The 13,030-nt window shown below is 61.1% G+C and overlaps 3 protein-coding genes across 3 annotated transcripts in view; 1 reads left to right on the top strand and 2 right to left on the bottom strand.

The window, feature by feature from the left end:
- Positions 1–1,023: 1,023 nt before the first annotated feature.
- KLHL30 (kelch like family member 30) lies at positions 1,024–4,399 on the bottom strand. Its single transcript, XM_054386011.1, has 7 exons — positions 3,644–4,399; positions 3,378–3,546; positions 3,137–3,223; positions 2,787–2,942; positions 2,508–2,696; positions 1,843–1,988; positions 1,024–1,317 (listed from the first exon to the last, which is right to left on the bottom strand). Exons 1-7 carry the CDS (start codon positions 4,397–4,399, stop codon positions 1,069–1,071), a joined length of 1,752 nt encoding a protein of 583 aa, XP_054241986.1. The 3' UTR covers positions 1,024–1,068.
- A 724-nt stretch (positions 4,400–5,123) lies between these two features.
- On the bottom strand, positions 5,124–7,293 carry ESPNL (espin like). The gene is made up of 4 exons (XM_054385781.1): positions 7,239–7,293; positions 6,783–6,919; positions 6,505–6,696; positions 5,124–6,442 (listed from the first exon to the last, which is right to left on the bottom strand). The coding sequence occupies exons 1-4, from the start codon at positions 7,291–7,293 to the stop codon at positions 5,198–5,200; spliced, it is 1,629 nt and encodes a 542-aa protein (XP_054241756.1). The 3' UTR covers positions 5,124–5,197.
- Positions 7,294–11,078: 3,785 nt separating this feature from the next.
- VPS8 (VPS8 subunit of CORVET complex) overlaps positions 11,079–13,030 on the top strand; it is a 69,412-nt gene continuing 67,460 nt past the window's right edge. Inside the window, exon 1 of the mRNA XM_054385780.1 lies at positions 11,079–11,207. Within this exon, the coding sequence (XP_054241755.1) occupies positions 11,079–11,207 (129 nt within the window). The remainder of the gene's footprint in view (positions 11,208–13,030) is intronic.

Genomic DNA, 13,030 nt, shown 5'->3' with positions numbered 1-13,030 from the left:
GTGCCAGTGGCTTCTTGTGTAACCTCCTTGCTTTACAAGGTGGTGCAGTGGTTCCTGCCCTCTGTATGTGGTCCTGAGCTGGGCTGTGAGGCTTCCTGGGCTTTCCTGCTCCCTAGAGCTTTGGGAGATGGTCCCAGATCCTGGGCTCTGTGTCCTTGTGCACACAGAGGCCATCCTGTTGTTTGGGACAGGTGGCTTGGCAGTCTTTTATATACAACCTCTACTGAGGGACCTGAGGTTGTTCAGCCTGGGGATGAGGCTGAGGGGAGACCTCATTGCTCCCTACAGCTCCCTGACAGGAGCCAGGTGGGGGTTGGTCTCTTCTCACATGCAACAAGTGACAGGACAAGAGGAAACAGTCCTGGAGTCCCCCTCAGCTTCCTGGAAGCATGTGCCATGCAGCCCAGGCAAGAAAACAGGATCAAGCACCCTGCCACACTGCTGTTCCACCTGAGGACACACCTCAACATGAGGAGAAACTTCTTTGGTGTGAGGGTGCTGGAGGCCTGGAGCAGGCTTCCCAGAGAGGTTGTGAAGTCTCCTTCTCTGGAGCCTTTCCAACCCCACCTGGATATGTTCTATATGCCCTGCCCTGGGTGCCTCTGCCCTGGGAGGGGGGATGCATTCTATCTCCAGAGGTCCCTCCCAACCCCCAGCCAAAAGCTGCTTTAACTCCTGTCACTCTGCTCCACAGGGTGCTGAAGTGGGTCTGGCATTTCTACATGGGCCAACAAGGTGCCTGAGAGCTGTGGGTAGCAGGAAAGAGACAGTGCCCTCCTCCCCTCGTGGCTTCCTGTGCTGGGCATCGACGCACTGGGGAAAAGGGCCCTGGCTACCACACAGTGAGGCCAGGCCACACTTCAGGAGGCCCTGAAAAGCTTTTGGGTTTTGGACGGGGAAGGGCAGCTCTTAACAAAAGCCCACAGGCAAGAGAGCATCGGCCAAAATCTTTTATCAGGAAAAGTTCTTCCCTGTGCTGGCTGCAGGGGTCACAGAGAGCTGAGTGGGGAGCAGGCAGGCAGGAGAGTGGCTGTGCAGGGTGACAGCCCACACATGTGGGCTCTCCCATCACGCGTGCCCCCCCTGGAAAGCTTCTGTCCACTTGGAGGTGTCCATAAAGATGGAGGAGGAGCTGTGGAAGAGCCAGAGGCAGGGCAAGGAGCCCTCCTGTGTCCAGAGGTCCTTGGTGCAATCGTACACCTCCATCTCCACGCGGTAGTCGCCATCCATGCCCTTCCAGTGGCCACCGGTGACAAAGAGCCGGTCTCCCAGCGGCACCATGCCCCCGTTCTCATGGAGGGTGTGCAGGAGCTGCACCTGCACGGGGGGCAGAGTGATGTCTGAGACACCCCAGAGACCTACTGCTCCTTCCCCAGGGCACACGGACCCAGCAGGCACATCTGCCCTCTCCATCCTCCTGGCAAGGTCTGAAGGCCCCCCTGCTTTCAGCAGCACCCTCATGCTGTTTGTGCAGGATTTGTTGCGGGGCTGCAGGGTGCAGAGGCTCTCAGAGGTGAAGGGAACAGGGAGGATTTTGCCAGACTGCAGGCAGGAGCCTGGCAAAGCCCACAGGATGAGGGTGCTGGAAACGGGGATCCTGTGGACTTCTGCACTGTGACCACGGATTGGAGTCAAAACCAGAAGGTGACAGCCATGCCCCTCGTGTGAGTGTGACAGGGAAAGAAGGATCAGGGCATCGTCAGCTCTGCTGGGGTTAATGGAGCCAAAGGAGGAGGAGGCAGGAAGGAGAAGGTGTGGTTGTGTGACTGTGGGGTGCTAGCAAAGAGGGAACAGCTCCACCTGCCCAGGAGGGTGATTGGGCCAGGCCCTGCATCCTGCTACCTTCTGCCAGATGTTAGCCTCTGGGTTGTACACGTAGACCTTCTTGGTGTTGTCCCCGATGAGGTAGATGAGCCCATGCAGGGTGGCACAGCGTGGGGCTGAGAGGTACTTGGGGATGAAGGGGGAGGTGATCACATTCCACAGATCTGCAGGGAGCAGCTGTCAGCAGAGCTTCCCACCCTCAGCTCCAGATGCAGCTGGCAGTGACCAAAAAAAGCAGTGCGGAGCCCACAGCTATTCAAGGGGGAGTTGAAAGGGAGGAGCCAGAGGGGCCAGGCCGGGTGGCAGCCATCCCAGATGAGGCACAACAAAAATTGAAGGGGGTATAGTTCGCAATAGGGGTGTGGGCTGGGCAGGGCTGCACAGAGGCTGCCCAAGGAGGTGGCCTTGTCACAGGAGTTCAGTTTCTCCCTCAGGTGGGCAGCCACCCTGTCCTCTGCCCCAGGGATCCTGCTCCTCTGAAGCTCAGGTCCAGGCTGTGCTGGAGGTGGGTGACTTGGGTCTGTGCTGCCAGCAGCTGTGCTCCTGACTGGGCCCTGGCCCCATGCCACAGCCAGTGCCAGACCTCAGCAGTGCCTGGTCGCATCCTGTAGGATTGTGCCAGCCCCCACCCCCTTTGCCTGCAAGGCCCCATGGTGGGGCACAGTACTGGGGCCAGCTCTCACCTTGGACAGGGTTGTAGCACTGCAGGGTCAGGGTGTTGTACTTGACAGCGCAGGAGCCCACCAAGTAGAGCTTGCCCAAGCAGCTGGAGGCTGCAAAATTGCTGACGTACTTGAGGGCTGGGCTGGTGGCACACCAGCTTCTGTTGTAGGGGTCGTAGCGCTCCACCTCCACCACATCCACTGTGGTCCCTGCAGGGCAGGATGCTGCAGCCACCTCCCTGCTTCAGGACACCCACAGAGCCCTGCCCCAGCAGCATCTGCCAGGTCTGGCAGCCTTACCCCCGATGACGTAGACCTCACCGTTGAGCACAGCGCTGGTATGGTTGGTGCGAGCTCTCAGCATGGACGTGATGGGCTTCCAGGCGCCGTCCCTGGGGCAGAAGCACCAGGCCTGGGTTGTCGACCATGTGTCATTCTGGGACCCCCTGGAGCCACCTGGGTAGGGACAGGTCAGGCAGGCCACCCTCTGCAAGCGCAGCCATCCCTGGGCACCTCTTGCCAGCAGCCAGATCCACCCAAGGGGGAAACAAGGAGAAGGCTTTGCCCAGAGAGGAGAGTAGCTCCTTGGCCTATGCCCACACCCCATGTCCACACCCCTGTCCTCATTCCTCACGGCCCCCAGCACCTACCTGTAACATACACGACGTTGTTCAGGGCTACCAGGGAGAAGCCCCACTTGTTGTAATCGGGGAAGTCAGGCAGAGCCACCCATCGCCCTGAAAGCCAGCGCAGGCAAGTGACCACCCCTGCACCCCACCCAGGGCCCCTCCTGACACCTGATCATTGGGCAAGAGGCAGCTTTGGGGTAAACAGAGGGTAAATTAACATTAATTAACATGCGCTTGCCCCATCCCTGCTGTGGATACTTACTGCTTTTGGGGTTGTAGAAGGCAAAGTTCCTGGGGCCAGCTGGCACCTCTAGCCCCATGTCCTCATCCTCGCCCTCCTCCAGCACACGTCCACCAACCACAACCAGCACCTCCTCTAGCTTCTGCAGTGAGGCTGGGGGCTTCTTCCAGGCACTAGCATTGCTCTGCTCCTGAGGGAGAGGACTGTCAGGTTCTGAGCTGAGCCTCCCACCCAGCTCAGGGGTGGGATTTGGGGCAGGGGCAACCCACCATGGCACGGGATCGGACAATGAGGGCCTTGCTGGCATCCGAGTCACGGATGAGCGGCTCGGTGGTGAGAAGGTTCTGCAGGTACTGGTCAGGCAGTGAGATGAGGTGGGCCAGCTCCAGCAGCTCAGGCAGGAACTGGGCTCGGGGCCCCGGATCGTGGTGTACCCAGCGCAGCACAGCCTCGGCCAGGCTCTGCTCCTCCTGCACCTGCAGCTGCTCACTGGAGAGGCAGATGGCTAACCTCTCCTTGGAGAGCTGGAGGAACTCTTCCTGCAGAGAGATGGCTTCAAAGTTCTCCTGCAAGAAAGACCAGGCTTTGGAGGAGACCTCAGGGCAGCCATGGCTCTCACCAAACTCATAGATACCTAGACAGTTGGTGGCATCCATCTGCTGCCGAAGGTAGCGGCTGCAGACCTTCTGGATAGTGGGGAAATGGAGCTGGCTGGAGGTCTGCATCAGCCGCTCCACATTGCCCTGGTTGATGGTGACTTTCCCTGTGTAGGCGAAGTTGAGCAGCATCTCCAGGGTGCCAGGGTCCACCTCCTTCAGCTCCACCCGCGCTGCGGTGCTCTCGGCAAAGTTGCCGGAGAACATGGCGTGGAAGTAGTGGCTGCACAGGGCCAGGATGCTGCGGTGGCAGGGGAACTCCTGCCCGCCCGCCACCAGTGTCACATCTGCCAGCTTGGGGTTGGCACGCAGCCGCTGCAGGCCCTCCAGCATGCCCTGGGCATGTGAAGGCAGGCAGAAGTCAAAGTCATCCACGTTCCTCACCATGGTGCTGAGGGTAGCCACGGGGCCTTGCTGGGGGACAGAGCTCACAGAGGGCTGTGGACGTTCCTGCCCGCTCTGGGCACAGCTGCTCCTTAGCAGCAGCCGATTTACAGGCACCTCGGGGCCCCCTGCCCACTTCCGCGGGTAGCCGCGATTTCTCCTTCCCGTGCTCCCAGCTGTCTGCAGGGGCTGACACCGATTTCCGCGATGAAGGTGGTTTTGGAGCCCCAAAACCGGTTCGAGAGAGCTTGAGTCCCGCTCTGGTTCGTTCCTTCCGGCTCTCACCTGGGGTCTGCAGCCCCCGCCCGGCCGCCGGGAGGGAGGTGGCTGCGGTCCCGGCACTGGAGAGAGACACTGCGGCGCGACACGGGACCCAAGCGGGACGGGGACGCGCTATTTTTAGGCGGCACCGGGACACCGCTCCCTGCTCTTAAAGGCAACGCGGGCGCCCACTGCTGCCCTGCTCCGCCTCCCGCGGCTTCGCTGCTTTCGGCGACCATCCCTCGGCGGACCGGGGGAAACGCTGCTATCGGCACCCCTCCTCTCCGCCTCATCGACCGCCTGGGGTTCCGGTGATGTCCCCTCTGCCCCTGGCTGCCGAGCGTTAAATACAAGCTGCGCCGCGAGGAGCCAGGGGGTCCGAGACAATGATCCCGGGGGGAAGGGGCCGAGGCCACCCCCCTCTGCCCGGCAGCTTTCTCCACTGCCCTGGGAAGCCTGTATCAGCTCGGACAGCACCGAAAAGGCCTTTATTGCAGCCCGCGGCTCCACGCAGCCCTCTGCTCTTCCCGCCAGCGGGCATCACTCCTCCAGGATGAAGATCTCGGCCTCCTTCTCCTTCCAGAAGGCGAAGCTGCGGTCGATGTAACGGCAGATCTCCTCCTCCTCCTCCTCTCCCTTGGCCTCCCTGGGCCTCCGGGCCCAGCTTCGGGGGGATCCGAAATACCTGGCTTTGATGTCGTCGAAGCCGTCCCGCCAGCCACGCAGGCCGGCGGCGATCTCGTCGGTGACAGCACGGTGGAAGGCGCGCACCGCCCGCCAGCCGTGCCGGCCCAGCTGCTCGAACACCTCGAAGCAGAGCAGGTGGCGGCCGCGACGCTCCTCGGGGGGCAGCTCCTGCTCCAGGATGCGGAAATAGCCCAGCATGAAAAGCTCCAGCGACAGGCTCTCGTAGTCGGCCGGCCCACCCCCAGGCCCCGCAACGAACTGCTCCGGGGACAGGAGGGCGCGGCCAGTGGCGGCGGCGGCTGGGGGCAGCAGCGGTGGGAGGCGGCGGGAGGCTGCGTCCCGCCAGCCGCAGAGCAGGCGTTGGATGGCCGCTCGCTGCCGCGCCAGCCGCGCCGCCGCCCCTGCCCCCGGCCCCGGCCCCGCTGCCGCACGGGGGGCCCCGGCAGCCAGCGCGGGGGGACCGTAGGCGGACCGTTTCCAGTGGTTCAGGAAGAGCGTCACGATCCGCTCTTTCCTCAGGCTGCCCCACTTCGGCCCCGGTCCTGGGGAGCCACCGCCGTCCGAAAACGCCTCCTCGCAGCCGATGCCAGAGTCGCTGGCGGCCTCCGCGCCGCCCCCCGCGGCCGCCTTCTCCTGCACCGCCCCCCACGCGGGCTCGAAGACGCCACGGAGGCTGCGAACGCAGACCCCGCACTGCCGGATCTCCCTCTGTGCCAGGCTGCCCCCCGGCTCCCGGGGCTGCCCGGCGGCGGCGGCGGAGACAGCGGCGGGGGGTGCGGCCGGCGCCCCCTCGGCATGGGCCAGCAGCGCGCTCAGGCTGTTGACGGCGCCGGCCAGGCGGCCGCACCAGAGGGGCAGCGGCTGCCCGGGGCCGGGCAGGGGGCTGCGCACGGAGACGCTGAGCAGCGGAGCGGGCAGCAGTGCGCGGAGCTCCCGCGCCAGCCGCCGCAGCTCGCTCAGGTAGGCCTCGCCTCGCCGCCGCAGCTGCAGGCTTTCCACCGCTCTCTCCAGCTGCTGCAGGTCCGCCTCGGTCAGCAGCTCCCCGAAGGGCCCCAGCACGGCCTGGAGAGCGGGCGAGAAGCGCCAGGAGCCCGCGTCCTGCGGGCAGAGCCGGTCAGCGGCAGCCGTCCCCCTCCCCCGAGGCGAGAGCATGCGCCCACGCCCGGCCCGCCCCCTACCTGGCTGCCCGCCGCGTCCTCGTCCGTCAGCCGGGCCCGCAGCCGCCGTACCATCACCTGTCGCTTCCACTCCGGGATGAGGCAGCCCCGCTCGTCGTGCGTGGGCACCAGGGACTCCACGTCCGCCTCCGCGGGGTCCAGCCCGGGGGGTTCCGCCGTCTCGGCCGCCTGCCCCTGCGCGGGCACAGTCACAGGGAGCTCGGGATGGGCCGGCAGCCGAGGGAGCGAGCCGGGGGCCGCGGGCGGAGCCAGCGACCTACCGGGTGGGCGAAGAAGGACGGCGGGATCCCGGCCCGCGGCGAGGGCTTGCAGCGCCTCAGCTCTGACCTGCCAGCCTCCATCCTCCGCCGGGTCGGGTGGCTGCCGGAGGTGGGCAGGGGGAAGCGCAGGCGTTGTCCTGGAGGAGGGCAGACAAGGGGAGAGGGACGCTCACCACCCCAGGCTCCCCCAGGCGTGGTCGGGCAGAATTGCCCCGTGGGGATGCCTGGCACATCACCCCAGTTTTGAGGGAGCACCCTCCGGGAGACACCCACGGCTGGCAGCTCTCTTCAGAAGACGAAGAGGCCCCGCGGTCTCCTCTGCCCGCTGGGGGACAAGGTGATGCCCCCGCAGCTAAGGACCGAGCCCGGCGCCGCTTTCTGCAGCCAGCCCTTCGCTGGACTCCCCATGTTCCCAGCCCGCCCGATGTTCCCAGCCCGCCCGCCCTGCTCCCCGGCTTGCGTCTTTTGAAGGGCTGACGTTCCCCGGAAGATCGGGGCTCTCGGAGCCCATCCCAGGCCTTACCTGCTGCAGCAGGGCTGAGCTGGCTGCTGCACACAGAAGACACCTAGGAGCCCCCCACAGAGCGCAAGGAGTCGAGTCCTGCCCAGCCCTGGTAACTCAGAGGCCAGCACAGCTGCAGCCCTGAAGCCCCCACTCAGGGAGCCACAGACACTGTGGGTAGACAGGGAGGCTGCAGCAGTCCTGGGGCAGGCACAGGCCACCACTGCAGGCTGGGGTAAGGCGGACAGCACAGTGAGCAGCACATTAATATTTGACAGGGCGCATCGAGTGGCAGCACCAGGGCTCACTGGCTGGCACCAGCACCGTTCCTGGAAAGAGCAGCTAGGTGGCTTGGCTGCAAGCCCTGTCCCACTCCTTGGCCCAGTGGAGAATGGCTGAAACTGGTGACGGTGCCTGTCCCTGCACACAGCCAGGCCAGGTATCGGGGACAGGAAGGGTTTTACACTGGCTGGCACAGAGGGCAAGTACTGGCAGTGGGGCACAGAGGCACCTGCTGCACCGCTGACCAGACATCTGTTTACCAATATTCAGCCACGCTTGCATTCCTTCACCGCCATCCATTATACATGGTCAGGGCTCAGTTACACATGAGAAATTCCATCAAGGGACTGGCATCAAATCAAGAAGGAACAGATTAAAGCCTTTAAACACTGATCGCCTGCTGAGGATCCATTACGGAGTCAGCCACTTCATCTCTTCCCAGCCCCTGCACAGGCTGACACCTGCCACAAAACAACATGCATGGGAGGATGAGATGCTGCCACCCTGCATCCAGCTGCAGCACCGGAGTGAGCTATGCATTGCCCACAGCCTTGTGACACCCTGCAGCATTGACAGAGATGTTGTACAAGGCACAGCACCATGGCCTGTGATGGAGCTGCCATGTGGCTCAGATCAGAGCAAACTGGCACCGTGAGCCACCACACTGTGCCTGCAAGCCTCATCTCACTGCCAGCATGGCAGGTGAGGGACAGAGCTTGACCGGCTGCAGTGCTCTGCTGCCCTCAAAGTAAACAAGTTCCCCTTCGTGTTAGATGGAACTTGTGAAATGGTCACAAGTGATCTGGAAAAGGCTGAGGTTCTCAATGACTTCTTTACCTCAGTCTTCACTCCAAGGGCCTCCAGCCACACTCCTGGAATAGTCATGGAAGCTAATGGCAAGAACCAGAAGGAAGAACTGCCCATAAGTGACGATCAGGTTCATAATCACCTGAAGAACCTGAAAGTGTTCAAGTCCATGGGACCCGACGGGATACACCCATGGGTACTGAGAGAACTGGCAGATGAGGTTGCTAAACCCCTCTTTATTATATTCCAAAAGTCCTGGCAGTCTGGGGAAGTCCCCACTGACTGGAAAAGGGCAAACATTACTCCCATTTTCAAAAAGGGTAAGAAGGAAGAACCAGGGAACTACAGGCCAGTCAGTCTCACCTCTGTGCCTGGTAAGATCATGGAGCAGATCCTCCTGGAGACACTTCTGAGACAGAAGAATAGTGAAGAGGTGATTTGGTACAGTCAGCATGGGTTTACCAAGGGCAAATCCTGCCTGACAAACCTGGTGGCCTTCTATGAACAAGTGACAACATTAATAGATGAGGGGAGAGCAACTGATGTCATTGACCTGGACCTGAGCAAAGCCTTCCACACTGTCCCACACCACCTCCTGGTCTCCAAACTGGTGACACATGGGTTTGATGGGTGGACCACAAGATGGATACAGAACTGGCTTGATGGCCACACCCAAAGAGTGGCTGTCAATGGCTCCATGTCCCAGGGGAGGCCAGGGACAAGCGGAGTCCCTCAGGCTCAGTCCTGGGACCAGTCTTGTTCAACATCTTTGTCAGTGATATGGACAGAGGCATTGAATGCACCCTCAGCAAGTTTTCTGATGACACCAAGCTGTGTGGTACAGCAGACATGCTGGAGGGAAGGGATCCATCCAGAGGGACCTGGACAGGCTGGAGAGGTGAGCACAAGCCAACCTCATGAGGTTCAACAAGACCAAGTGCAAGGTCCTGCAGCTGGGTCGAGGCAATCTCAAGCACAAATCCAGGCTGGGCAGGGACTGGCTGGAAAGCAGCCCTGAGGAGAGGGACTTGGGGGTGCTGGTGGACGAGAAGCTCAGCATGAGCTCTCAGTGTGCACTTGCAGCCCAGAAAGCCAACCAGATCCTGGGCTGCATCAGGAGAAGTGTGGCCAGCAGGTCAAGGGAGGTGATTCTCCCCTTCTACTCAGCTCTGGTGAGACCCCACCTGGAGTACTGTGTTCAGTTCTGGAGCCTCTATTACAAGAGGGATATGGACATGCTGGAAGGTGTCCAGAGGAGGGCCACCAGGATGATCAGAGGGCTGGAGCACCTCTCCTATGAGGAGAGACTGAAAGAGTTGGGGCTGTTCAGTCTGGAGAAGAGAAAGCTCTGAGGTGACCTTATTGTGGCTTTCCAGTATCTGAAGGGGGCCTACAAGAAAGCTGGAGAGGGACTTTTTAGGATATCAGGTAGTGATAGGACTAGGGGGAATGGAATAAAGCTTGAATTGGGGAGATTCAGGCTGGACATGAGGAGGAAGTTCTTCCCCATGAGGGTGGTGAGAGGCTGGAATGGGTTGTCCAGGGAGGTGGTTGAGGCCCCATCCCTGGAGGTGTTTAAGGCCAGGCTGGATGAGGCTCTGGCCAGGCTGATGTAGTGTGAGGTGTCCCTGCCCATGGCAGGGGGGTTGGAACTGGGTGAGCCTTGTGGTGCCTTACAATCCTGACTGATTCTATGATTCTATGAACTTTCTATGTTCCAGTTCATGCCCATTACCTCTTGTGCCACTGGTGACCAGTGAGAAGAGTCTGCCTCCAGCTTCCTGACACCCTCCCCTTAGATATTTGTCAGCATGAATGAGATCCTCTTGTCTCCTCTAGGCTAACCAGCCCCAGCCCTCAGCCTTTCCTCAGGTCAGAGCTGCTGCAGGCCCCTCAGCAGCTCCCTGGCCTTGAACTGGACTCTCTCCAGCAGGTCTTTGTCCTTCCTGAGCTGGGGAGCCCAGAGCTGGACACAGTAGTCCATGAATCCTGCAGTGTATGGACAGTCCATGAAAGGCAAAACTTAGCTGGATTTGGAGTGGGTCTGTTGGGTGGGTCAGTCCTAAGGCCAAATTACCCAGGCACTGGACACCACTGGAGCAAAGTCTGGCTCAGTCCTTCTGACATTTGCTCCAGCAGCTTCTGCCTTGCCTAACATCAGCTACCTAACCCCAAAGACTTTTGTCTCTCACCCAATTTCCAACCTACAAGGACACTTTTCCTTGGCTTTGCTGGGACATGGCTGCAGACTGGCTCTGTGTCTGGGCCCCAAAATGTGGGGAATTGTGGCAATCCCCCAGATCCTGGGCCCCAAGACGCTGGGAATTGTGGCAAAACCACTTGGCTTCAGCTAAGGCTCCATGGGCCTGGAAGGGGTGGAGTGTTTTGATCTCTCATTTCTTTCCCCATTAGTAATGGTTTTGCTTCCCGTGGAGGCTAACGAATCTCTTGGGTAGTGGGGCCATGTTTCCCAGCCGTCGCCGTGCTGCAGACACGGAATTTCCCATGAAATAGAAAGCTTCCATGCGGCTCCACCAGCTCAGCGCTGCCCGCAGCGCGGCCCCTTTAAGACGAGCAGCAGATTGGGACCTCCTGGCGCTGCGCATGCGGTGGTGTGGGGCGTTCCTAGGCGCCGGTTCGAGTCCCGGCGCTGCCGCCCTGCGGTTCTCGCCGCTGTCGCCGCCGCGTCTCGCCGCAGGCCGCCGATGGAGGCGGCATCGGAGCCAGGTGCCTTCCCCGCGGAAACGGAGGTCGAACCATGCCCAGAGCTGCCTGCGCAGCGGGCGCTGAGCGTGGCGGAGCTGGATCGTGAGCTGGACTCCCGCAGCGAGCTGGTGCGTCTCGGCCGCGGCTCTCCCCAGCCTTCCCCCGGGTGAAGCGGCATAGGGGCCGCGGCGTTGCCTGCGCCGGCTCTCCCTCTGCGGCGGCCATGAAGAAGGGTCTGGCGGGCGGGAACCGAGGGCGGCCAGGTCCGCCCCTCTTCGATTTGTCCCTTGAACTGGAAGCAGATCGTGTGCGTTTAGCTGCGTGTAATTCCCGCTTGAGCACGAACGCGCATGCAGGTCTCGCTGGTGGGCAAAACGCGGGTGAGAAGCGCGGGTGTGCTCTACCCGCGTCAGAGGAGCAGCTGGTCAGCAGTATGTACAGTGACCCCGCGCCCTGGCAGGCGCTGTGTCAGGCCCGGCCGTGTGCCTTCGGTGCGTGGGACCAGAGGGCGAGGAGCTGCGGCCACAGCGGCAGCGGTTCCGCGGTGAGCTGAGCCCGAGTGTGGGCACTGGCCTGGAGAAGTCCATGCAGGGCAAGTGTAGAGTTCTGCACCGGGGAGAGAACAGCCTCCTGCACCAGGACAGGGCGGCGTTGACCTGCTGGAGAGCAGCTCTAGGGAAGAGGACCTGGGCGTGCTGGCGGACAAGTGCACCGTGAGCCCCAAGGAGCCTTGGTGGCCAAGAAGGCCGATGGCAGCCTGGGGCTGCGTAGAGTGTGGCCAGCAGGTCGAAGGAGGTTCTTTGCCTCAGTACTGAGTCCAGTTCTGGGCTCCCCAGTTCAAGAAGGGCCTGAGAAGTACTGGAGAGACTCTAGGGGAGAGTCCTAGAGAGGATTGGAACATCTCTCATCTGAGGACAGGGTAAGAGACCTGGGGCTGTTTAGCTTGAGGAGGAATCTCATAGAATCATAGATCTGTTTCAGTTGGGAAAGCCCTCTAAGATTATTGAGTCCAACCAGCAACCCAACACCACCGTGACCATCAAACCATGTCCCCAAGTGCCATGGCCACATGATTCTTGAACCCCTCCAGGGATGGGGACTCCACCACCCCCCAGGCAGCCTGTGCCAGTCTCTGACTACTCTTGCAGCAAAGAAATTTGTCCTCATCTCCAACCTAACCCTCCCCTGGCACAATTTTGGACCATTTCCTCTCAGCTGATCCTAGGGATAGGAGACCAACCCCCACCTCACCGCAACCTCCTCTCAGGGAGCTGGAGAGAGCAATGAGTTCTCCCTCAGCCTCATCTCCACACTAAACACCCCCAGGTCCCTCAGCTGCTCCTTCCCAGCCCTGTTCTCCAGACCCTTCTGCAGCTTCATTGCCTTTTTCTGGACCTGCTCCAGCCCCTCAGTGTTCTCGGAGTGAGGGCCCCAAAACTGAGCCCAGCATTCGAGGTGTAGCAGTGTTGAATGCAGGAGGACGATCCTGCTCCTGCTGCTCGCACTACTGTAGCTTAATAGCTGAAGGGTGAGAGTCAGGAGAATGGAGCCTGACTCTTCTCAGTGGTGGCCAGTGACAGGACAAGGGGCAATGAAAACAGACGGGAACACAGGAGGTTCCACATAATCCTAAGGAGGAACTTCTTTCCTTTGTGGGTGGCAGAGCACTGGCCTAGGCTGCACAGAGAGGCTGTGGAATCTCCATCTCTGGAGGCATTCCAAACCTGCCTGGACACATTCCTCTGTGACTGGCTCTGGGTCATCCTGCTCTGGCAGAAGGGTTGGACTGGGTGCCCTTCAGAGGTGCTTTCTAAGCCCTGGCATTGTTGTGCTCTCTGCCTGGCCTTCCACTGCAGCAGGACGCATTCGTGCTGGTGTCTGCCTGCATCAGGCTGTGGGACACTGGGAGTCATCTTGTGAAAGTACAAAGGTGTTGGAAGTTTCAGTTCTG

Source organism: Indicator indicator, chromosome 13 (assembly GCF_027791375.1).
Source record: "Indicator indicator isolate 239-I01 chromosome 13, UM_Iind_1.1, whole genome shotgun sequence".
In the NCBI taxonomy this organism is placed as follows: Eukaryota; Metazoa; Chordata; class Aves; order Piciformes; family Indicatoridae; genus Indicator; species Indicator indicator.
Note: the sequence above shows the minus strand (reverse complement) of the source record. Positions and strands in the feature narration are given on the sequence as shown.

Excerpts from the sequence above, each read along its gene's own strand:
- KLHL30 (XM_054386011.1), bottom strand. The coding sequence starts at position 4,399 with ATGGTGAGGAACGTGGATGACTTTGACTTCTGCCTGCCTTCACATGCC. Across the intron at positions 2,943-3,136 it reads CAACGTCGTGTATGTTACAG|GTGGCTCCAGGGGGTCCCAG; the intron begins GTAGGTGCTGGG and ends GTCCCTACCCAG. Across the intron at positions 1,318-1,842 it reads AGGCTAACATCTGGCAGAAG|GTGCAGCTCCTGCACACCCT; the intron begins GTAGCAGGATGC and ends CCCCCCGTGCAG.
- ESPNL (XM_054385781.1), bottom strand. The coding sequence starts at position 7,293 with ATGGGCTCCGAGAGCCCCGATCTTCCGGGGAACGTCAGCCCTTCAAAA. Across the intron at positions 6,920-7,238 it reads CAGCCCTTCAAAAGACGCAA|GACAACGCCTGCGCTTCCCC; the intron begins GCCGGGGAGCAG and ends GCCCTCCTCCAG. Across the intron at positions 6,443-6,504 it reads AGGTAGGGGGCGGGCCGGGC|GACGCGGGCTCCTGGCGCTT; the intron begins GTGGGCGCATGC and ends CTCTGCCCGCAG.